At 42.8% G+C, this 23,964-nt stretch overlaps 1 protein-coding gene across 4 annotated transcripts in view; it reads left to right on the top strand.

Annotated features, from left to right (window-relative positions):
- LOC123997378 (rab GTPase-activating protein 1-like) overlaps positions 1-23,964 on the top strand; it is a 173,795-nt gene that overhangs the window by 30,985 nt on the left and 118,846 nt on the right. For 3 of the 4 annotated variants that reach the window (XM_046301539.1, XM_046301541.1, XM_046301542.1), the window contains exons 6-11: positions 1,411-1,571; positions 1,846-1,956; positions 6,052-6,118; positions 6,372-6,474; positions 9,081-9,247; positions 14,989-15,115. In XM_046301539.1, the coding sequence (XP_046157495.1) occupies positions 1,411-1,571; positions 1,846-1,956; positions 6,052-6,118; positions 6,372-6,474; positions 9,081-9,247; positions 14,989-15,115 (736 nt within the window). The remainder of the gene's footprint in view (positions 1-1,410; positions 1,572-1,845; positions 1,957-6,051; positions 6,119-6,371; positions 6,475-9,080; positions 9,248-14,988; positions 15,116-23,964) is intronic. The other variant, XM_046301540.1, reaches the window with a different exon arrangement.

Below are 23,964 nucleotides of genomic sequence, written 5' to 3'. Positions count from 1 at the left end.
GACTCGACTAAAGTGAGTTTGGAGACACTAACAGAAATTCACTGGCAATAAGAAACTAATGCAGATGAAGAAAATATCCAACGATGGGTCATAAATCTATAATGTTGATGCAAACTTATTTGAAAACATTTATATTAATCAAATGAGTCTCCCAAGATACAAATAACTATATTAGAAGGGTACAGGACTAAAATACAGTTTTAAGTATGTCAGTTGACCGTGAAGGCAATCATACTACCAACTATCACTGTCTGGCGCTCAGAAGTAACGAATAATATGTACACGTTGGAATTGACTAATATTTGGAGGCTTAAAAACCGGACCTCGTAAAATATACTTAATCGAGCTAATCGGATTGATTATTTTCTGGTATCTGTTTCTATTGTGCCAAAGTGAAGAAAAAAAGGGCAAACTTAGGGGATCTGAAAAACTATGATCAGTCAATGGGAAATATCATTATACTCTTTTTGTGCAATATCAGTAGAAGTGTTAAAAATAGGGAGGTCCAGGACCCTTGTAAAACAGGGTGGGTTGCACCAACATGGATTAACTCTTAAACTGGGTTAAATCAAGTTTTATCTATTAATTTTGTTGCACCAAATTTTAAACCTAGTTTTAAATGAATCCTAGTTCAATTAAATCCTTCCTCTAATCTAAGTTTAGTTTTCACTTTAAACCTAGATAAATTTTAAGCCAGTTTCTCAAAGATTATTTTTTTAATTTTTTTAATATAGGGTGGGTTGCACCACCATGGTTTTAAATTAAACTAGGATTAGCGCCAGTCTAGGTTTTGTAAAGCTAGGTTAATAATTAATCAGAGATGTGTTGCACCACATAATCATAAATGGACTTATCCAGATTTAAAATGAACGGTTTTAAACGGCGATTAGTGACATGTTACACCCTTCGTGAGTTGAAAACAAAGTAGCTAGCCTACTTGACAATTGAAGCCACGAAGTTGCTGTTCCTTGATAAAATAATAACAAAGTAATGTTAGAACTACTGCAATTCCATCATGAAAGGTTCTCATGGGTTGGCTGATTTGAAATAAAATCCGTTATTTGCCAGTACTAGACAGAAAACGAATTAGTTAGCTACTGTAGCTAGCTAGTTCATAAACCAAGCTAGCTAGCGTTTATTATTATAATGTATGCACACATGACTGTAAGTCGCTTTGGATAAAAGCGTCTGCTAAATGGCATATATTATTATTATTGTCATTGCTTAACTTTAATTAGCCCTTTTTTGTTTGTCTGCTTGCCACCTGAACATGGCACGTCAAAGAAGTACACATTTCTCCACTTATGGAAAAAAAATATTGTCGGAGTGAAAAGACAACCTTCTATTCTAATAGACTATAAAGCACAATTCTATATTCTCTTTTTCCCTCCTCTCCCCCTCTTCCTACAGGTGAGCCGGATCCTGTACAGTTTCTCCACAGCGTTCCGCCGCTCCTCCAAGCCAGCCCCTGACGTGAGGGACTCGGCCCTGCCCCTCTCCCCCGACAGTGACCTCTTCAGCTTCACAGTCTCACTGGAGGTGCGGGAGGACGACAGCAAGGGAAACTATAGGTCAGCATGAAGCCACTAAATGTGCTTACACACACACACACACACACACACACACACACACACACACACACACACACACACACACACACACACACACACACACACACACACACACACACGCACACACTTATGCATGCTATGGGGTGAAAGCACTCACTCACTCACTCACTCACTCACTCACTCACTCACTCACTCACTCACTCACTCACTCACTCACTCACTCACTCACTCACTTTAACAGACCTTTAAGCCAACAACATACTCCTCTCCTCAGCCCAGTTCCCAAGGACCGGGACAAGTTCTACTTCAAGCTGCGGCAGGGCGTGCAGAAGAAGGTGGTGGTCATGGTCCAGCAGATGAGCAACCAAGAGCTGGGCATTGAGAGGTGAGGGGCTACTGCCTATTTGACCCTTCTGTAAGGCCTTCTGAGCTGCATACACTAGACAGCACCACTGTCCTATACTGTAGCACGCTGTTTTTGATATGCACAAGAACACACAACCCCTCTGGGTCATATTGGTAAGTACAAGAGGGAGACTGTGGTAAAGCTTGACTTAAGGAAATATTGTGCAATAGAACCCACATTTTTTATGTGTGATTTTTAGTTTGAATGTCTTTTTCATGCTGAGTCATTGGAAATGAAACAATGAAGATAAGATCAGCTAACACATAGTCATTCGAGAATTGCACAGTGAAGAACCGGAAGAGCGAGTGTCCTCATTTCACTCTATGCTAGTCTAGGATAAAGTCATTGTGATGTGAGTATGTTTACAGGTTTAGACTGTGTAGCAGTTTAGCTTCCTTGCTCGAACAGTAACAGCTTCCTTTGTGTCAGGTTGTTTTGAGTCTTCTGAAAGGCATTTAATTACTTAGTTACAGTTCATTTGGAAAGTATTCAGACCCCTTGGCTTTTTCCACATTTTGTTACATTACAGCCTTATTCTGAAATGGATTAAATTGCTTTTTTCCCCCTCCTCAATCTACACACAACACCCAAAAAATGATAAAGCAAAAACTGTTTTTGCTAATGTATTACAAATAATAAAAAACTCACATTCAGCTCTCACTGTATTTAGCAGAGGTTATAATCCAGAGTGATCTACAGGAGTGAGTGCATACATTTGTGTACATTTTCGTATTGGTCCCCCGTGGGAAACTAACCCACAACCATGGCACTGCGTGCTCTACCAACGGTGCCACACGGGACCAGGCAGACACCTTACATCCTATTTTTTAGTTTCAACTGTCTTTTTAAAAATGTTCATATCTCCTTTAAGCAGTGACGGTGTGTCATGCTGCCTACTCGTTTTGCTCAAGTGGCTTACCTAAACAAAAATTGTGTGTGTGTGTGTTGTCATGTCAGTTGCTATAAATTACATTTTATTTGTCACATGCTCCATAAAACTAACGTGTAAAACTAACAGTGGGAATGATTACTAATTGGCCCTTCCCAGTAATGCAGAAAAATTTAACAATTATAACACAAGGAATAAATTAATAATGATAATTGATAACTTTGCTTTATGCACAAGTCCATGTGCAGGGGTACGAGGTAATTGAGGTAGATATGTACACTGAACAAGAATACGAAGGCAATATGTAAATGTTTCATTAGCTGAAATAAAAGATCCCAGAAATGTTCCATACGCGCAAAAAGCTTATTTCTCTCAAATATTGTGCACACATGTTTACATCCCTTTTAGTGAGCATTTCTTTGCCAGGATAATCCATTCACCTGACAGGTGTGGCATATCAAGAGGCTGATTAAACAGCATGATCATTACACAGGTGCACCTTGTGCTAGGGACAATAAAAGGCCACTCTAAAATGTGCTGTTTTGTCACACAACACAATGCCACAGATGTCTCAAGTTTTGAGGGAGCGTGCAGTTGGCATGCTGACTGCAGGAACCAGAGCTGTTGCCAGAGAATTTGATGTTAATTTCACTACCATAAGCCACTTCCAACGTCGTTTTAGAGATTTTGGCAGAATGTCTAACTGGCCTCACAACCGCAGACCACGTATGTCATCGTGTGGGGGAGCGGTTTGCGGACGTCAACTTTGTGAACAGAGTGCCCCGTGGTGGTGGGATTATGGTAAGGGCAGACATAAGCTATGGACAACGAACACATTAGCATTTTATCGACTGCAATTTGAATGCACAGCAATACCATAATTAGATTTTGAGGCCCTTAAATAAAAATAAAAAAGCATTTTTACTATCTGTGACCAACAGATGCATATCTGTATTCCCAGTCATGTGAAATCAATTAATTAGGGCCTAATAAATTGCTTTCAATTGACTGACTACCTCATATGAACTGTAAGTCTTTGAAATGGTTGCATGTTGCGTTTTATTTCAGTATACATATAGTAGGAATAACGACTAGGCAAAATTATAGACAAATAGCAGTAACAGCAGTGCATGTAATGAGACAAACGCAGATAGTTAGTTAATCAATAGCTACTGACTAACTATTTAGCAGTCTTATGGCTTGGGGTAGAAGCTGTTCGGGGTCCTGTTGGTTCCAGACTTTAGACTCTGTATGGTATGGTGCATCGGTATGGTTTGCCATGTGGTAGCTGAGAGAACAGTCTGACTTGGGGGGCTGGAGTCTTTGACAATTTTTAGGGCCTTCCTCTGACACTGCCTGGTATAGAGGTCCTGGATTGCAGTAATGTACTGGGCTGTACGCACTACCATGCAGATGCCTTACCAAGCGGTGGTGCTGCCAGTCAAGATGCTCTCGATGGTGTAGCTGTAGAACTTCTTGAGGACCCTTGACAAATCTTTTCAGCCTCCTGAGGAGGAAGAGGCGTCGTGCCCCCTGCACATATGTGCCATGATAATTCCTTAGTGATGTGGACACTGAGTAACTTGAAGCTCTCGATCTGCTCCACTACGGCCCCGTCGACGTGGCTGGGGCGTGCTTGGCCCTCCGTTTCCTGTAGTCCACGATCAGCTCATTTGTCTTGCTGACATTGAGGGAGAGGTTCTTGTCCTGGCACCACACTGCCAGGTCTCTGACGACCTCCCTTGTAGACTGTCTCATCATCTTTGTGAAACGTTATGGTGTTGGAGTCGTGCACGGCCATGCAGTCGTGGGTGAACAGGGACTACAGGAGGGGACTAGGCATGCTCCCATGAGGGGCACCCGTGTTGAGGGTCAGCGTGGCAGATGGCATTGCCTACCCTCACCACCTGGGGGCGACCCGTCAGGAAGTCCTGGATCCAGTTGCAGAGGGAGGTGTTCAATCCCAGGGTCCTGAGCTTAGTGATGGGCTTGGAGGTTACTATGGTGCTGAATGCTGAGCTGTATTCTATGAACAGCTGTCTCACATAGGCTTTCCATTTGTCCAAGTGGGAAAGGGATGTGTGGAGTGCAGTAGAGATTGCATCGTCTGTGGATTCCGTCATGCGAGTTGGAGTGGGCCCAGGGTGTCTGGGATGATGGTGCTGATGTGAGTCGTCACCAGCGTTTCAAAGCATTTCATAGCTATATGAGTGCTACAGAAGATAGTCCTTTAGACAGGTTAACATGACATTCTTGGGCACTATGGTGGTCTGCTTGAAACATGTAGGTGTTAGACTTGGTCAGGGAGAGGTTGGAAATGTCAGTGAAGACACTTGCCAGCTGGTCAGCGCATGCTCTGAGTACTCGTCCTGTTAATCCGTCTGACCCTGAAGCCATAGTGAATCATTTTTTGGTTTAATTGAACCTTTATTTAATTAGGCAAGTCGGATAATAACACATTCTTATTTACAATGACGGCCTACACCGGCCAAACCCGGACGACGCAAACCCGGACCAGTCTATGGGACTCACAATCACGGCCGGTTGTGATGGTCTGGATTCGATCCAGGGTGTCTGTAGTGATGCTTCAAGCACTCGGGAGTCCAATAATAGTTGCTCACACGAGTAAGTCATGCCTTCTTACATCAGTAATGTCATGTGTAGGAAAGTTCTAGGTCAACCTTATGAAGGAGGGGGGAAATCAAATCTCTTCAGATGAGTATCTTTGTTCTGTGGAAGCATAATAAATGGTTTATATTCTTATGAAGTAGTGATTCTCAGTGCAACCACTTGATGGCGCACCTATCATAAGAAACAGGCACATAGTGGTCCCTGTCTCCAAGTGATATTGATATTGGCACTGCTTTGCTGTAGTTCATTTTGGATTCTTTGAATTTATAAATAGACCCATGCATATTCACCCACACCAGCATTTGACTAGAGTCTTCAGAATTGGGTCACTGTAACAAAATATACCTGTAGCTTTGCTACTGCCACGCTGATGGAGAATCTTTTTTAATTATTTGATTTTATTCAATTATGAGTCTCTCAGCAAATACCTTTTTGTATTTTATAAGGAATCCAAATTCTGCCAAAACCCAAACTTTGGGTTTTAAGAAATGATGAAAGGTGAGTTGCAGTGCCCCCTTGAGACATTGGCCCTGACCTGTGTTCCTCTCCCTCAGGTGTTTTGGGATGTTGCTGAGCCCAGGGCAGAAGGTTCGGAACAGTGACATGCATCTTCTAGACATGGTGAGCAGCAATCACGGTGGTTTCCTTTATTCACATAACCAGGTTCCAGAACAGCACTCCCATGTCTATGTACTGACCTACCACTATGAGACTAGTTATTTAGTCTTTCGTTGACTTTAGTGCACTCTTTATTGGACAGGTTAAACAGAGTTTAATTGAAAATCGATTCTTTGGCTTTTGGTTGGAATGGCTTTGCCGTTTTGAGGCCTGTTGACCGTGATTGTATGTCATTGCCCTGTTTGCCTATGTGAAGGAGTCCATGGGGAAGAGCTCGGATGGAAAGTCGTATGTGATCACGGGCACATGGAACCCCAACATGGCTGCCTTCCAGGTGCTGAATGAAGACACACCTAAAGGTGAGAACCATCCCTCAACCCTGTCACCAGCCTATCTTACTTACGCATGCCATTGTCAACCAGCATTTTCTGACTCTTTCATCAATTATAATGGACATCTGCCTAATAAAGCAGAAAACAACACAAATTGAAGCTCCTATACTATTTAGTGTTTATCTTACTATTTTCATCTGAGAAGATGGATGGCTGAGATGGCAAATTAAAGCCTAATTTCTGATTTTGACAGGGGGAAGGCACTTATTTGCTTCTTTTTTTTTTTTCTGCTATAGACCTTGCAAACAATAATGAGTTGTTAGGATTTCCTGGGACGTCACAAAATAGTCGCCTTAAGTCGTCACGATGTTGTAATGGTTCCCTGGAGCTTTTGTGTAGGTCCTGGGGACTTCCCCGAGGACGTTTTTAGGAGTTCCTTCGGATGTTGTCTAATGGTCCCCTGGAGGTTTTGTCTAGTTCCTGTCGCGTGATGTTCCCAAGGGAATGTTCTCTGGGGTCCTGTGTGTAGTTCCCTGCAAGTTCCCAGGACATCATTGAGGACCATGTCGGGACCTTTTTTAGAATGTTTTCAGGACCAGATGCGTCAGTGGGATTAACGTCCTGACATGGTCCTCAGTGAAACCCGTGAATTACATTGGTACCAGGGTAATGGGAATGTCTTAGAATGTTCCGTCAGTGGGACGAAACCCTTACGGTACCTACTGGGAATGTCACAATGTCCTCAGGACGTCCCCTGTTTGCTAGGGAAAGCCTATTAGATTAGCAACATTGTGGTTGTGCTCTAGGATTGGTTTAGAGCGCGAGCAGCGTTCAACCTCAGTGGTTAACAGGGTCAGAGACTGAGGAACGAGGATGTGGAAGACTACTGGTGCTGAGCTTTTCATTTGTGCTAATTGTAGCTAATGGCCCTGTCCATGTGGTCCCAGACTCGACCTATATAGCTAGCACCTTTTTATTTGTAATGATTTTTTTTTTTTTTACTCAACCAACACAGGACATTTCTTTTAAAGGCCTTTCAAGTGACTTAAAATTGTGGTAACATTTCTTACTTTGAACAGTCACAAAATAGGCTGCCTCTAACATTTGATACCAGCTATTCCCTAAGATGGCCTGCAAAATAAATGATATATGCCCCAAACCAAATTGGCTGTCTGAAAACATGGGTGGTTTGGACACCTTTTTCATATATCAGGTCCCAGTGTAATGCACAGTAAGACTCTGCCAAGCGCTGCAAGACCTCACCTCACTGAACTCATTATATCAAACAAATTAGCAGCGCTGCAGAGTTGCTGACTCCGAAGTCAGAAAAGTTTGACTTAAACCTATATGGCAGCTTGTCAAAGCAACCCAGCTCAGGGGAGTTAGGTAGTCTAAACTACAATGCCACGATTCCTCCACAAAGGAAACAAACCATTCACTAGTAGAAAAGGAAGTAGGTAGTTGTGATAACTGGCTTCCAGAACATGCATGTAAACATTGGATATTACTGTTTGTGTAAATAATAAACCAGAGCCAGAACATTTAGTAATTATCCGTATAGATTTGAACTGATATACTGTAGCTAATGGTTTTTGAAATGTAAAGCTATATGCAATGGAAAACTTCCCACAAAACATGAACATTATTTGTTACTTATACAAAAACCTTATTAAACCACACAGCTTACTTCATGTCAAAACTGGGAGAGAGAATACTTCTAAAAACAATGGCCCTAGCGGTCTCAACTAAACAAATCCTTCTTTGTTGTCAGCGATTTGGCACGCAGGGAAAGTAGTCCTGTGTTATCGGAAGCTTGAAGGGATGCCGTTTCCTAAAACATCTTTCTAAACCAACATGCTATGCTTGACTTTTATCATAATTGGAATCTATTTTTAGGCCATCCTTTACAAGGCAGTTTTGTAGACTTTTTTTCCCTCCCCCCTAGTTAATTACAATAATAAAACCTTCTCACTGTGAAATGGGTTATTTTCCCCTCCGTTTCATAGCTCGGCGATTGCTATCTGTGTGTTTATTTTTCTCCCAATCTGTTTTTTTCAACCCCAAAAATTGGATGTTGCAAGATCTGTTACCCCGGATGTAACTTTTTCACTTGGATGAGGCTGGTGGTACTAGAGGACAGCTTAGATTTATGCTGCACTACATTGCGATATATTACACACAGCTTGTCTCATGCTGTGACTTGGAATGCGGTTTCTTAGATTCTAAATAATTCGTAGATATTTAAAGATTCTGAGTTTCTTGGTTGCAGTTATATGACTCTAGTTTTAAATTGGTCCGCTGTCTCTTTCTCTGGGAAGGGTGAGGTAAGAGAATAGGTGTGCTGCTGTCGCTAGTTTGACAGCTGGTGGTCGTGGTGGAATCCAAGCCCTCTGAGGAGTACACGTTTGGTCTACCTAATTAAAACAGCAGGCAATATATTTTCTCTGCGTTCTATAAACATACAATTAAATCAAGCTAATAGCCTACCATTTCACTTTGTCCACTTAGTGTGTCAACCCGCAACGCCCACTTTAACCCAGACAGATACAGTATACATTCTGGAACTGCTGTTGGCACTACAAACACCCCCTCCAGTGTGTGACCTTGTCCTCTCTGTGGTGGTCTCTCTCCAGATAAGCAGGTGTACATGACCGTCGCGGTGGACCTGGTGGTGACTGAGGTGGTGGAGCCGGTGCGCTTCCTGCTGGAAACCATGGTGCGCGTCTACCCGGCCAATGAGCGCTTCTGGTACTTTAGCCGCAAGGCCTTTAGCGAGACCTTCTACCTCAAACTCAAACAGGTAAATAAATGGCCAGTTAATAATAATAAATATCCCAAATATCTCAACCTCCATCACACATGTAATAAATATCCCAACCTATACCTCATCGCACACGTAATAAATATCCCAACTTTTACATCAATACACACGTAATAAATAGCCCAACTTATACCTCATCAGGACAATACAAAAGGGGATTTTGGTTCTTTTATAGGAGGTATGTTGTATATTCTGCTTACTAGCTCTTGAAAGGCCATTTGGTGCCCAATCTGCTAGGGCATAAAGGCCATTAACCAACCTAGGCAAATTTGATTTGAAAACCGAAAAAAACGTACTGATTCTGTTAAGAAAAACACAAGTGTATGTAAATGTACATAAATAATTAGCCTACCCTGTCAAAGTGTAGGTGATTAACTTATGCGTATTGTCTACAGTCTCATGTTCAGACCTATGCTCAAATCAAATACATTTTTATTGGTCACCTACACATGGTTAGCAGATGTTAATGCGAGTGTAGCGAAATGCTTGTGCTTTTAGTTCAAACAATGCAGTAATGTCTAACAAGTAATCTAATAAATTCATAACTACTACCTTTTACACACAAATGTAAGGGGTGAATAAGAATATGTACATATAAATATATGGATGAGCGATGGCTGTGCGGGGTAGGCAAGATGCAGTAGATGGTATAGAGCATTATATATATGAGATGAGTGTTGTAGGATATGTAAACATTATTAAAGTGGTGTTATTTAAGGTGACTAGTGATACCTTTTTAAGTCCATCTAATAAAGTTGCCAGAGATTTGAGTCTGTATGTTGACAGCAGCCTTTCTATGTTAGGGATGGCTGTTTAATAACAGTCTGATGGCCTTGAGATAGAAGCTGTTTTTCAGTCTCTCCGTGCCCGCTTTGATGCACCTGTACTGACCTCGCCTTCTGGATGATAGCTGGGTGAACAGGCAGTGGCTCGGGTGGTTGTTGTCCTTGATGATCTTTTTGGCCTTCCTGTGATATCGGGTTTTGTAGTTTTGTAGGTGGCCTGGAGAGCAGGTAGTTTGCCCCCCGGTGATGCGTTGTGCAGATGTGCTCCCTCTGCTGTTTCCTGAAGTACACGATCATGTCATTTGTTTTGTTGACGTTGAGTGAGAGGTTATTTTCCTGACACCACACTCCAAGGGCACTCACCTCCTCCCTGTAGGCAGTCTTGTCGTTGTTGGTAATCAAGCCTACCACTGTTTTGTCATCTGCAAACTTGATGATTTGAGTTGGAAGCGTACATGGCCACGCAGTCATGGGTCGACAGCGAGTACAGGAGAGGGCTGCGAACACACCCTTGTGGGGCCCCAGTGTTTATGATCAGTAGGGTGGAGATGTTGTTTCCTACCATCACCACCTGGGGTGACCCGTCAGTAAGTCCAGGACCCAGTTGCACAGGGCGGGGTCGTGACCCAGGGTCTCGAGCTTAGTGACGAGTTTGGAGGGTACTATGGTGTTAAATGCCGAGCTGTAGTCAACTAACAGCATTTTTACATAGGTATTCCTTTTGTCCAGATGGTATAGGGCAGTGTGATGGCGATTGCATTGTCAGTGGTAAGAAAATTGGAGTGGGTCTAGGCTATCGGGTAGGATGGAGGTGATATGATCCTTAACCAGCCTCTCAAAGCACTTCATGATGACAGAAGTGAGTGCAAAGGGGGCGATAGTCATTTAGTTTAGTTACTTTAGCTTTCTTGGGAACAGGAACAATGGTGGCCATCTTGAATCATATGGGGACAACAGACTGGGATAGGGATTGATTGAATATGTCTGTAAACACACCAGCCAGCTGGTCTGCACATGCTCTGAGGACGTGGCTAGGGATGCCGTCTGGGCCAACATGAGGTGCATGAAAATGTAGCCAAACCTTTAATGAGACTTTTAATTAAATATATACTGTGCCTTTGGAAAATATTTTGTTACGTTACAGGCTTATTCTAAAATGGATCTAAAAAATAATCCTCAGCATCTAAACAAAATATACGATAATGACAAAGCAAAAACAGGTTTTTAGAATTGTTTTCAAATGTATTAAAAATAAAAACAGACCCTTTGCTATGAGACACGAAATTGAGCTCAGGTGCATCCTGTTTGTATTGATTATCCTTGATGTTTCTACAACTTGATTTCTGTATAGCACTTTGACATCGGCTGATGTAAAAAGGGCTTTATAAATGTGATTGATTGGAGTCCACCTGTGGTAAATTCAATTGATTGGACATGATTTTCATGTCAGAACAAAAACCAAGCCATGAGGTCGAAGGAATTGTCCGTAGAGCTCCAAGACAGAATTGTGCCACAGCACAGATCTGGGGAAGCGTAACAAAACATTTCTGCAGCATTGAAGGTGTCTCAAGAACACAGTGGCCTCCATCATTCTTAAATGGAAAAAGTTTGGAACCACCAAGACTCTTCCTAGAGCTGGCCACCCTGCCAAACTGAGCAATCGGGGGAGTAGGGTCTTGGTCTCGATGGTCACTGATGGTCAAACTCGATGGTCACTGACCGAGCTCCAGAGTTCTTCTGTGGAGATAGAACCTTCCAGAAGGAAAACCATCTTTGCAGCACTCCACCAATCAGGCCTTTATGGTAGAGTGGCCAGGTGGAAGCAACTCCTCTGTAAAAGGCACATGACAGCCCACTTTGGAGTTTTCCAAAAGGCACTTAAAGACTCTCAGACCATGAGAAACAAGGTTCAATGGTGTGATGAAACCAAGATTGAACTCTTTTGCCTGAATGCAAAGCGTCACATCTGGAGGAAACCTGGCACCATCCCTACGGTGAAGCATGGTGGTGGCAGCGTCATGCTATGGGGATGTTATTCAGGGGCAGGGACAGGGAGACTTGTCAGGATCGAGGCAAAGATGAATGGAGCAAAGTACAGAGATCCTTGATGAAAACCTGCTACAGAGTGCTCAGGACTTCAGACTTGGGCTAAGGTTCACCTTCCAACAGGACAACGACCCTAAGCACACAGCCAAGCCGACGCAATAGTGTCTTCGGGACAAGTCTCCGAATGTCCTGGAGTGGCCCAGCCAGAGCCCGGACTTCAACCTGATCGAACATCTCTGGAGAGACTTGAAAATAGCTGTGCAGCAACGCTCCCCATCCAACATGACAGAGCTTGAGGGAATCTGCAGAGAAGAATGGGAGATGCTCCCCAAATACAGGTGTGCCAAGCTTGTAGCGTCATATCCAAGAAGACTCGAGGCTGTAATCGCTGCAAAAGGTTCAACAAAGTACTGAGTAAATGTGATAGTTCCGTAATTTTTTTCTCAAAACCTGTTTTTGCTTTGTAGTTAGGGGGGTATTGTATGTAGATAGATAAAAAAGGGGTCAAAGGTCAAGGGGTCTGAATACTTTCCCGAAGGCACTGTGTATATACAGTACCAGTCAACAGTTTGGATACTCATTCAAGGCTTTCTTTATTTTGACTTTTTTCTACATTGTAGAATAAGAGTGAAGACCTCAAAACTATGAAATGGCAAATATGGAATCATGTAGTGACCAAAAAAGTGTTATACAAATCAAATTATATTTTAGATTCTTCAAAGTAGCCACCCCTTTCCTTAATGACAGTTTTGCACACTCTTGGCATTTTCTCAACCAACTTCATGTGGTAGTCACCTGGAATGCATTTCAATTAAGATTTGTGCCTTAACTTAATTTGTGGAATTAATTTCCTTCTTAATGCGTTTGTACCAATCATTTTAGTTGTGACCAGGTAAGGGTGGTATACAGAAGATAGCACTATTTGGTAAAATACCAAGTCCATATTATGTCAAGAACAGACAGCTCAAGTAATCAAAGAGAAACAACAGTCCATTATTACTTTAAGACATGAAGGTCAGTCAATGTGAACATTTCCACAACTTTGAAAGTTTCTTCAAGTGCTTTCGCAAATACTATCAAGCGATATGATGAAACTGGCTCTCATGCGGACTGCCTCAGGAAAGGAAGACCCAGAGTTACCTCCGCTGCAGAGGACAAGTTCGTTAGTTACCAGCCTCAGAAATTAGTGTTTAAATAACAGACAACAACTGTTCCGAGGAGACTGTGTAGAAGTAGTCACCCTTTTGCCGCAAGTCATGGATTTTCTTTTAGGGATGCACTACGGCCACACAAGGGGGCATCAATGGACATGACCCTCAATTCGGTTGGGATATTTGAGGCCTGCACACATCCACACCCAATCCCCCCGAACTCCTCCAATTAAAATGCACGAGAGCGACGACGTTCTCGACGCATTCAATTATCACACCCAGCACACAAGTGCATCCCCGTCCTGTCCGGTCCTTCCGCAGGTGTTTAGAAAATCAAAACAAGCCCCTAAGTCAGTAACATAAGCCCCTTGCCTCCTTGTTTGAAAGGGATTTTTCCTCTCCACTCCAGGCTTTGAATGCGTCCCAAATGGCAGCCTAGTCCCTATATAGTGCACTACTTTTGACCAGGGCCTTGGTCAAAAGAAGTGCACTATTTAGGGACTAGTTTGTAATTGTGGACCTTAGCCTTTGTTTCATTGGGAGCCCTAATACGAGGCAGCCACTCATTATCACACTGTAGTAATTAGGGCTCTGTCTGTGTGCCTCTCTATAGTTAGCTCATCAGCAGGCAGCAAAGAATGGCGGCTGCTGTAGTTAAAAGTTAATTAAAAGATAGCCATTCTAGTGTTTACACTAGATTCTAATCCCAGCCACTAGCTCCAGTATTATTTGAGTACGATTTGTATTTGTTCCGGGGGCCTCTCATTAAGGCGTTGAGGAATTAGAGGAGCCGTTGTCGTCGCCCTCTCTGAGCATATTTTGCGCCTTGGCTCACGAGGAGATAGAAAGGGTTTGGTGATTTTGTTACTGGAGGATCCTACCCAAGGTCTAAGTGGTATTATTGCGAAGCTTATTGTGACCCCCTTATTTGTACTACCTAAACCTTAATAAATGCCAATTTTCCTGTATATGTCATGTATGACTGTTGATAGCACTAGCCAGCTATGGTAATGCATTGCCCAAAAATGTGTTAGATGTATAGTCTTCAATTATGGCCCTTGTGCTAAAATGTTTGATTGGATATATATATATGGATCCACCTCTCACCGCAACTGCTGAGACCAAACAACCCCAGTAGCAACAACAGTGTTACAAAACCCCCAATGTGCAATGTAACAAAGCCCAACTTTAGAAGTGACCTGCATAGGCGAGTGAGCCCAATCTCTCTGTGCTCTGATTGCAGCAGGCTCCCTGTGAACTCTATTACCAGACACTCTGGCCAAAAGCCGTCTGGTGCGATCCTTGGCGCTCTCTGCCGCCGCTCAATTTAATTTCCTCCTGTACGTGTAATTATATTTTTCCGTGGTTCCCCTCGGGTGGTGGCAAAAGGTGAGGCTAACTTTAGACAGATTTTGTTTCTGAAAATATTTGAGGATACCCAAAGAGAGACTGTCGCAACAGCTCTCACTCTGAACATTATATTTTTTTTCAGCGTGTAGAATTGACTCGTCAATTCTGCTGCAGTAGCAATGACCTGTTTAACTTTGTTTCTTGGTGCTGTGTCAAAATGAATCCTCCCACTGTATTATTTCTGCACTGTGTGTGTGTGTGTGTGTGTGTGTGTGTGTGTGTGTGTGTGTGTGTGTGTGTGTGTGTGTGTGTGTGTGTGTGTGTGTGTGTGTGTGTGTGTGTGTGTGTGTGTGTGTGTGTGTGTGTGTGTGTGTGTGTGTGTGTGTAGGGTGGTGGGAAGGGTGGCCAGGGTGATGCCATGTTGGAGGTGGTGAGCCTGCAGAGGGAGACTGAGAGGAGCAACGGGGGACGAGGCCGTCTGGCCTCTCCGGCTGAGGAAGAGGAGCCTGAGGAAGGTATTGAACTCTCCCTCTCGCTCTCTGTTTTCATCCTCATTTCATCATCGTATCTGTCTCTCTCTTTCCATATTTGACATCCTCTCTCTTACCTCTTGCTCTTTGTATCTATCCATACATCCATATACGTTGCCCTGAAGACTAACTAAGAGTGCATTGTTGTTTTCTTGGCTAGCCTTTCAATCACCTTCCAAGGTCAACATGAGAACTTGCACACCTCTCCAGGTAAAATGCCTTGGCACATTGAATTCCATCCGCCTCGGCACGTTGAATTCCATCCGCCTCAGTCACACGGACGACATAATTGTATTACCTAATATTGCTTGATTGAAAAATACACTATGTCTACTGCCGTAATGCTGAAAAACTTGCTATGTTCAATTTCAAAGAAAAACGACCTGCGTCTCAGAGCTTACTTAGATTGCTTTTAGAAAGAGTGTGTACAAGGTGAGAGAAAAAAAGAAATAGATTGCTTTGGCACAAATAGCTTGTTGGAGGAGCATTTGTTTTATTTATATATTTCGGGCAATTGTTTCTCCTCGGTGGCGGGACACCTCATACAAATGAGATCATCTGTCCAGATATTCCCCCTGAATTGAACGTTATCAACACGTTGGCTCACTTTGCATTTTCCTGAGGCTCGCCCCCCTCCTCGTATCTGGCGGCCATGAATCAACTGTGAAGTTTAATTTAGTGTGTGTGTGTGTGTGTGTGTGTGTGTGTGTGTGTGTGTGTGTGTGTGTGTGTGTGTGTGTGTGTGTGTGTGTGTGTGTGTGTGTGTGTGTGTGTGTGTGTGTGTGTGTGTGAACCGCTGTGAGGGGGAGGTGTTGGCAGGTGTGGATGTTTGTGTGGGGGAACATTTGTGTGTGTGTGTTCGCGCTTTTGTGTCTGTGTGTTTGAGGCGTGTGTGTGTCTCAGACAGTGTGGAGTTATTTTTTTTTTGGGGTGTCGAGCGAGGCTGAGGCAAGACAGAATTCCAGAAGCTTTTGATGGGTTCTGGAGGCTCACCGGTTTCACTGGAGCACAGTCCAATCCGGTTAAGTAGGGTTGACTCATTGGTATCGGCGCACTGCTGCTGTGGGCTAAGACCACCTGGTGCCCATCTCGCCCTCCCTCCCCGGCTTGACTCAACACTACACAGCTCTGGAAGGAACACACTGCCTGCCACTGGTTTATTACCGAAAGGATTTCACTCTTCATTTTAGGAATGCTCATTCTGTGTTTTCACATTTCCACCATCCTTTTGAAAATATGAATATTGAATGAGTAAGGTTTTTTTCAATACATAAGGAGTAAGTAAACGAAAGGGTTTTACATTGCCAGTGTAACAGTATAGCTTCCGTCCCTCTCCTCGCCACTACCTGGGCTCGAACCAGGAACACAACGACAACAGCCACAGCATTACCCATCGCTCCACAAAACCGCGGCCCTTGCAGAGGGGAATAACTACTCCAAGTCTCAGAGCAAGTGACGTTTGAAACGCTATTAGCGCGCACCCCGCTAACTAGCTAGCCATTTCACATCGATTACACCAGCCATTAGGCTGATAGGCTTGAAGTCATAAACAGAGCTGTGCTTGCAAAGAGCTGCTGGCAAAAAGCACGCAAGTGCTGTTTGAATGAATGCTTACGAGCCTGCTGCTGCCTACCATCGCTCAGTCAGACTGCTCTATCAAATCATAGACTTAGTTATAACACACAGAAATACGAGCCTTAGGTCATTAATATGGTCGAATCTGGAAACTATAATTTCAGTGAAATACGGAACCGTTCTGTATTTTATCTAACGGGTGGCATCTCTAAGTCTAAATATTCTTGTTACATTGCACAACCTTCAATGTTATGTCATAATTCTGGCAAATTAGTTCGCAATGATCCAGGCGGCCCAGGCTGTTGCATATACCCTGACTCTGCATGCAATGAACGCAAGAGAAGTGACACAATTTCACCTGGTGAATATTGCCTGCTAACCATGGATTTCTTTTAGCTAAATATGCAGGTTTAAAAATATATACTTCTGTGTATTGATTTTAAGAAAGACATTTGTGTTTATGGTTAGGTACAGTCGTCCAACGATTGTGCTTTTTTCGCACATGCGCTTTTGTTAAATCATCCCCCAGCATTGCATCGATTATATGCAATGCAGGACACGCTAGATAAACTAGTAATATCATAACTAGTGATTATGATTGATAGTTTTTTATAAGATAAATGTAATGCTTGCTAGCAACTTACCTTGGCTTCTACTGCATTCGCGTAACAGGCAGTCTCCTTGTGGAGTGCAACGAGAGGCAGGTGGTTAGAGCGTTGGACTAGTTAACTGTAAGGTTGCACGATTGAATCCCTGAGCTGACAAGGTAAAAATCTGTCGTTCTGCCCCTGAACAAGGCACTTAACCCACCATTCCTAGAACATCATTGAAAATAAGAATTTCTTAACTGACTTGCCTAGTTAAATAAAGGTATAAAAGATCTGCGCCCAAAAACACAGATTTCCGATTGTTATGAAATCAGCCCTAATTAATCGGCCATTCCGATTAATCGGTCGACACAAAATGCATCCTCAGACATCTTTCTAGGGATTTAATGACTAGTGAAACTAAACAAACCCTCTTCTTATTACAGCATTCTAAGTACACAAACTAGAGCCGCCAGAAAATGTGTAGCGAGCTGGCATTTCTCCCAGTACTCTTCAATCTGGTGTGACGCCCGGCACATCACTTTCAAAGTAGCAGCACAGAACACGTTTACCAGACATAGTCATTAGTTTATGACTTAGAGAAGAAAAACCTTTTTTCACACTTATTTTGACAAGTTGACATAGTACCTCCCCCAATTTCTGCCTGTTTTATCTAGCGACTACGACCCTGTCCCAGTGTGACCCCCCACACTCGCTTCGGCAGGTGGATTCACTTGTCAGTCACAGTGGTCTCCTAGCTGCAGCCTACAGAGCGCCATCAACCACGCTTCTCAACAGCTTAGTTGCATCTCGTTTGACAGTCTGCATTTTGCACTTGGTTTCTTTCTTTTCCGCTCACTCTCCTCTCCTGCCTGAGATGTGCCTGTACCAATCCGTCGAGACTCTACTCCCCGCTACGTCAAAAGTGAATGTATGGTCCACAGAGGACTTCCAATGTGTGACTGCCCACTATGGCATGGACTTGGGCAGAAACCAGCTTGCTGTTTTACCAGAGCTAAAGAGAGGCAAGGGCGTCAGAACAGTGGATGACATAATGAATGAATTAAAGGGCATGGGAATGGTTGGCCGGCTATACCTAGAATTAGCTAAACTCATCCATATTTTTTTGTGATACCAGTGTCAGAACGACTGCCAAACCACAGAGGCTTAACAGTATGGCTATTCTTCAACCGGACAGGTGGGCAGCGCTTTACCTAAATAAAATAAAGGAATATCTTTGCACTTAAATTAGCAAAAATAAAATACACTTTTGGAATGTTTTAACCTATAAAAAGATCTCTCAGCTTTTGGAGCTTAAATAAAGACAATGTAACCCTGCTTTGCATAAAGCTTAGACAGGAAGTCTAGTGTCCAGTGACAAAAAAAAGTTTCCTGTTGAAAAGCGGTATCCCAAGTATAAATACAGTAAAGTACACACACTTCAGAAAGATCGTAGAAATGTTTAAAATGTTTAAAGAACGTAGAAATGTTTAACCATTTTATTAAACACTAATTAATGCAAGTCTTTGTGTATAGGCCCTTCTCCTTCAGTGTAGCTCACTGCCCAAGCAAAGCATCAATATAAAATAGCCTACAGGCAGTGAGCAGACCCGGTCAGCTTAAATAGACTGCCAATAAGGTAGGCGTGATTGTTACTCGTCTCTAATTGCTGCCATCTCAGCTGATGTGTCAGCCTGAGGCGGGGCACTCAGTTTCCCTTCTGAACTGGTTCCGCTTAATTTCAGAAAGAAAATGCATGTAGAAATATGTTTAACCATTTATTAAGCAATTAATAATTCAAGTCTTGACACATAGGCTCTGCTCCTTCAGGGTAGCTCACTGGCCAAGCAAAGCATCAATATAAAATAGCCTACAGGTAGTGAGAGCAGTAAGCTATACCCTTCCCCAAAACAGCAAAACCTTACACCAGCTGACTGTGTAGCTATGCTAGATATCATAACTTGACCAGCTAAAATAAACCTAGGAGGGCCTCCTGAGCGCGGCGGTCTAAGGCACTGCATCGCAGTGCTGTATCACAACCGACTGTATCACAACCGACTGAGATACTCTTTTGATATGCCTGACTGAATTTGGAATAGAAAAGACATGCGCGGTTATATAACAGAAGACATTGTACAGAGAGAAGACCATACAGTAGACTGCTGAATGGTACAGCTCAGCATACCATCACGTAGCAAAAAACCCACAGTATTACTAAAACCCGAAACCGCAGCTAAACGTTAAGCTACGTACCCACCTTATCTAAATAGCCTAATGTCATACTGAAATTGCTCAGCAGTAGCTGATGCGTCTTCAGCGTGCACAGTTGGGAGTGACCTGATGATCAAAACCTACAAATAGTCTACCTGAGTTGAAGGCTTACCGGCAGATACCATTAGACAGCCATGAACGAAGAATAAATTACCTGATAATGAGAGTGAGACCCCATAGATTACTAGAATAAACCTAAAATAAGCTCTAAGAGACCTTCCCAAAAAGAGGCAATGAATGCTTGATCACGAACACTGATCGCCACGTGGGTGTTAAGCAATCCCACCACATGCTGGGTAATCCTAGTATAAACAGCCCATCTAACATGGTTGCAGCCTTGATTAGTCATCGCACAGCTATACGGCATCAGCTCCCCCACTAAGGTCCAGGGTGATAACTTAAAATCTGAAGAGGAAAGGTTAGGATTAAGCACAAGTTAATTAATTAAATTAATTTAAAATGAGGCCTCAATCCTATAGAAAATTTGTGGGCAGAACTGAAAAAGCATGTGCTGGCAAGGAGGCATTACAACCCTGACTCAGTTACACCAGCTCTGTCAGAAGGAATGGGTCAAAATTCACCCAACGTATTGTGGGAAGCTTGTGGAAGGCTACCCAAAATGTTTGACCCTAGTTAAACAATTTAAAGGCAATGCTACGAAATACTAATTGAGTGTATATAAACTTCTGACCAACTGGGAATGTGATGAAAGAAATAAAAGTGAATAAATAATTCTCTCTACTTTTATTCTGACATTTCACATTCTTAAAATACAGTGGGGACAGCGGGACAGTTATGTACATGCATTGGACAGACAATTGTAGCGTAGGGTGTGAGATGCGACTGAAATTTCTCGGGTGAGGAGAGAGCTGGGCATGAAGCGCTGGGCATCTTGTTGTTATGACATGCATTAGCTATCTGAATTAGGCCTACAGAATTATACCTACAGAGGAGCGACTTCTATGAAGGAACTATGAATGTTGTTGAACTTCAGAGAGTTGTCTTAACCTGGGGTGGCAGGTAGCCTAGTGGTTAGAGCTTTGGGCTAGTAACTGAAAGGTTGCAAGATCAAATCCCTGAGCAGACAAGTCAAAAATCTTGTAAGCCCTTAACCAACAGTGCAGTTCAGAAGCTAAAGTAGATTATGCTTCGGAGGGGATGGTAGCCTTCACACACTTGCAAATATATGTTGCGTTTTTTTGTGGGACTGGAAAAAAAATGGCCGGAATGTAAAGTTATGTTATTAACCAGTTCCCTTGCTTTTAAAATAACTGTTCTGTTCCTTGAATGTATTTTAATGGTTTTCGTTTCTGTTCCCTGAACTGGTTCCAATTCCTGCTTTAAATCCTACCCTGTCATGTCACAGATTAAAAAAAATATCTAAAGAAATATGACCTTGATTCTCATCTTTTAAACCACAGATCATGGAAACGTGCCATTTTTGCATATGTAGACATGGTATGGCGCTGGAGATAATGAATATGAGTTTGAAAAGTGGCGGAATTGCCCTTTAACGTCGTGTGTGTGTATAGAGTGAGATTCATATTTAAAGACATAAATTAGGGTTGCTGGGACTTTTTTGAATGGGTGTAAAACAGGAGAAATAACATCACCATTTGGACTCCAAAGGTGCCCAGAACACACATTCCAATGATCCAACAATGTAAATGGAGGTGGCTTTTCTGGCTTCCTGCAAGCACAGCTTTTCCGACACTGCACTTCTCATTTTTCCCCGGGACAGCACGCTGATTCTTACTTGATGATGGGCTCTTGATTGTAAGAGGTTGGAATGGTCTTTGGACAAGTTTTGTTAGCACACCTTGTTATCCAGGGAAACCTACATTAAGTACATTTACAGCACACCGTTACAGTAAGTTTCAGCTTGAATGTGCTCTGGGTACATTTTCTGCATTCTGCTGGACCTTACTCTGCTCTGCTGGAGTGGGACCATTCCAACTGCAAAAATAATAATAGTTGCTTCTGAGTGAGATGTCTGCCCACACCTGTCTTTTGAAACTTGGTACCTCCTTGGCGTTAAGAGAGGCACTCTCCAAGGCCTGCACGGTGTCAAAAAAAAGCCTTGCCAGGGAGGAGAAGCCATTCACAGTAAAAATGTACAAGCATTTCTAAAGGTTCTGCTGTGTTCCAGCTGCCGGTGGAGGCGGCGTGAAAAGAAAGCCTTTCAGGGATTTCTAGCTGGAGGTCAGTCGCCATTGTAGACGGGACTGAAAGCTTTCCCAGTGTGTGAGGATGCTGCTGCTGCCTGCCTGCACATTTCTTGCCAGTCACACGTGTGCATACATTTTCTTGTATTATTGTAAATTACAATGTGCAGCAGTGTGACCCGGAATGTCTCCTTTTTCTCTATTTTTCAGTCAGCCCACTGATTTTTATTTTCAATGTGCTTTTTTTCATCCACACGTGCACGTTGACATGCATTCACACAGCAAACATACAAGCACATGCACACTCATGACCTTACTGAATGGGTGGCAATATACATACCCCAGCTCAAACCCTCCGCTCATGTGCTCAGCTCTGTACCTCGCCTATGAGATATAGGCTTTGTATGCAGCGAAGTCTGTTAGAAAGACCATATACTCTGAATATTCACTGAGTGTACAAAACATTTGGAACGCCTGCTCTTTCCATGACAGAGACTGACCCCAGCAATGCTCCCTGTAAGCAGCGCGTTGACGAGCAGTAGCCCCAAGGCTGCTGCGCAGCTCCTCCCGGGACTGCCATGCAGAAGAAATAACAGTCCACAGAGCGAAGCATGAGATTGAACTTCGCCTAACTTTCTAGAGCAGTGGGCACCAGCCGGATTGACTGGTCGATCTCCAAGGCATTCCTAGTCGATCGCCAAACATTTTTGTTTAAAAAAAACTACGGTAAAGCCTTGTTCCTATTTTCTTTTTAATTCTCGGGCTGTTGGCAGTAGGTGCACCTGACTTCAGCTGCCCTGCGCACCAGGCAGGTGAACTGTTGCCATTTTGAACCATTTCATGTGTCTGAAGGTACAAATTCTACCTTCCCGGTGGTCCCGGAGAGCAAATCAAGTGCAATAGCCCTACCGCTCGCAAATTGAATGGCTCAGAATACCATGTCTGCAGTAAAGTAGCAAGCATAAATGAAAGCTACAGCGAAGTTGATACTGTGAGATTTCAAAACGTTTAAAACCATGACTAGAGGGAGACTGTCAACAAATACAGCAACGAGCTGCTGTTTTTATGATTGAGTTCATGTTTAAGTTCTTACTCGGCACTATCAACACTTTGTATTCAACACTTTAAAAAGCCATAAAATGTGCTTTCTTCCTATTTCCATTCATCTCTACAACAAGCATTGCAGCAGGATAAAAGAGTGTATCCATAGGCTTGCGTTGTTATTGTTAGCGGCTTGCGTTTTTTTGAATATCAAGGAATATTTCTCTTTCCCTTTTCATATGAGTAACGACATGAATTTGTGCATAAGGCAGAAATAATGCGGTGCGACTCGAGTTTTGCCATCAGCTGGAAGATTATCCCTTTTTTTTAGTCAGTGTCAGTGGAGGAAAGGGAGAGCGGAAGGACTTTGAGAGGCAGACCCTCAGTCTGTTGCTCTCCCTCCTCTGAGACTGACCATCAGTAAAATGACCACCCAGTAAAATGAAAAGCTCACTCCACTGTGCCTCACAAGTAATACAACAATGGATCTATTACCGGGGTGATCATATTGCCTACCTAATATTTAGATATTTAATTGGAAAAAAATGTCCTGAACAACAATACATTGGCAGGCAATTGAAGCAATGATAATGTATTTGGTCTTTAGCTTACAGCACAAACCTCATTGCTACAGTACTGTTTTTAATTGGTTAATGTTGCATAGGCTTACGTTTAAAAACAAATCTGATTGGTAGATCTCGGCTTGCATTTTTTTACTCCGTGATCTTGACTCAAAAGGTTGGTGACCACTGTTCTAGAGTTTTCCCTGTTATCACTATCAATGTTTCCCTTTACTGTGGCAATTGTGATCGAATCAATGCAATATTAGCCACATTCAATGCAACATACTGAAACAAAATGAGCTATGCCAGAGTTTTTTTTTTGTAGGCAGAACGCGTCGGAGTAGGGTTTTATTGTATTGACACACACGACACAGCCCGTAATCTACACAGACTGGTGCAGCATAACTGATCAGAGCTGCAGTAGGCTTATATGAAATTGACCATTTGCCATATATGGATCTTTGACATTTACTTTGAACTGGACTGTGTTTACAGCATGAGCGGTCGTGAGTAGATGCGCTTGTTTTGATATTAACGTGAGAGCTGCATGTAGCCACGTGTGCACATTTGATTCATATCCTTTGCTAGTTAGTGAGTTATTAGCCCAATTATAGATCATTTGTAGCCAGCCA

This window comes from Oncorhynchus gorbuscha, linkage group LG15 (assembly GCF_021184085.1).
Source record: "Oncorhynchus gorbuscha isolate QuinsamMale2020 ecotype Even-year linkage group LG15, OgorEven_v1.0, whole genome shotgun sequence".
NCBI classification, from domain to species: Eukaryota; Metazoa; Chordata; class Actinopteri; order Salmoniformes; family Salmonidae; genus Oncorhynchus; species Oncorhynchus gorbuscha.
This window is presented reverse-complemented; position numbering and strand designations above follow the sequence as displayed.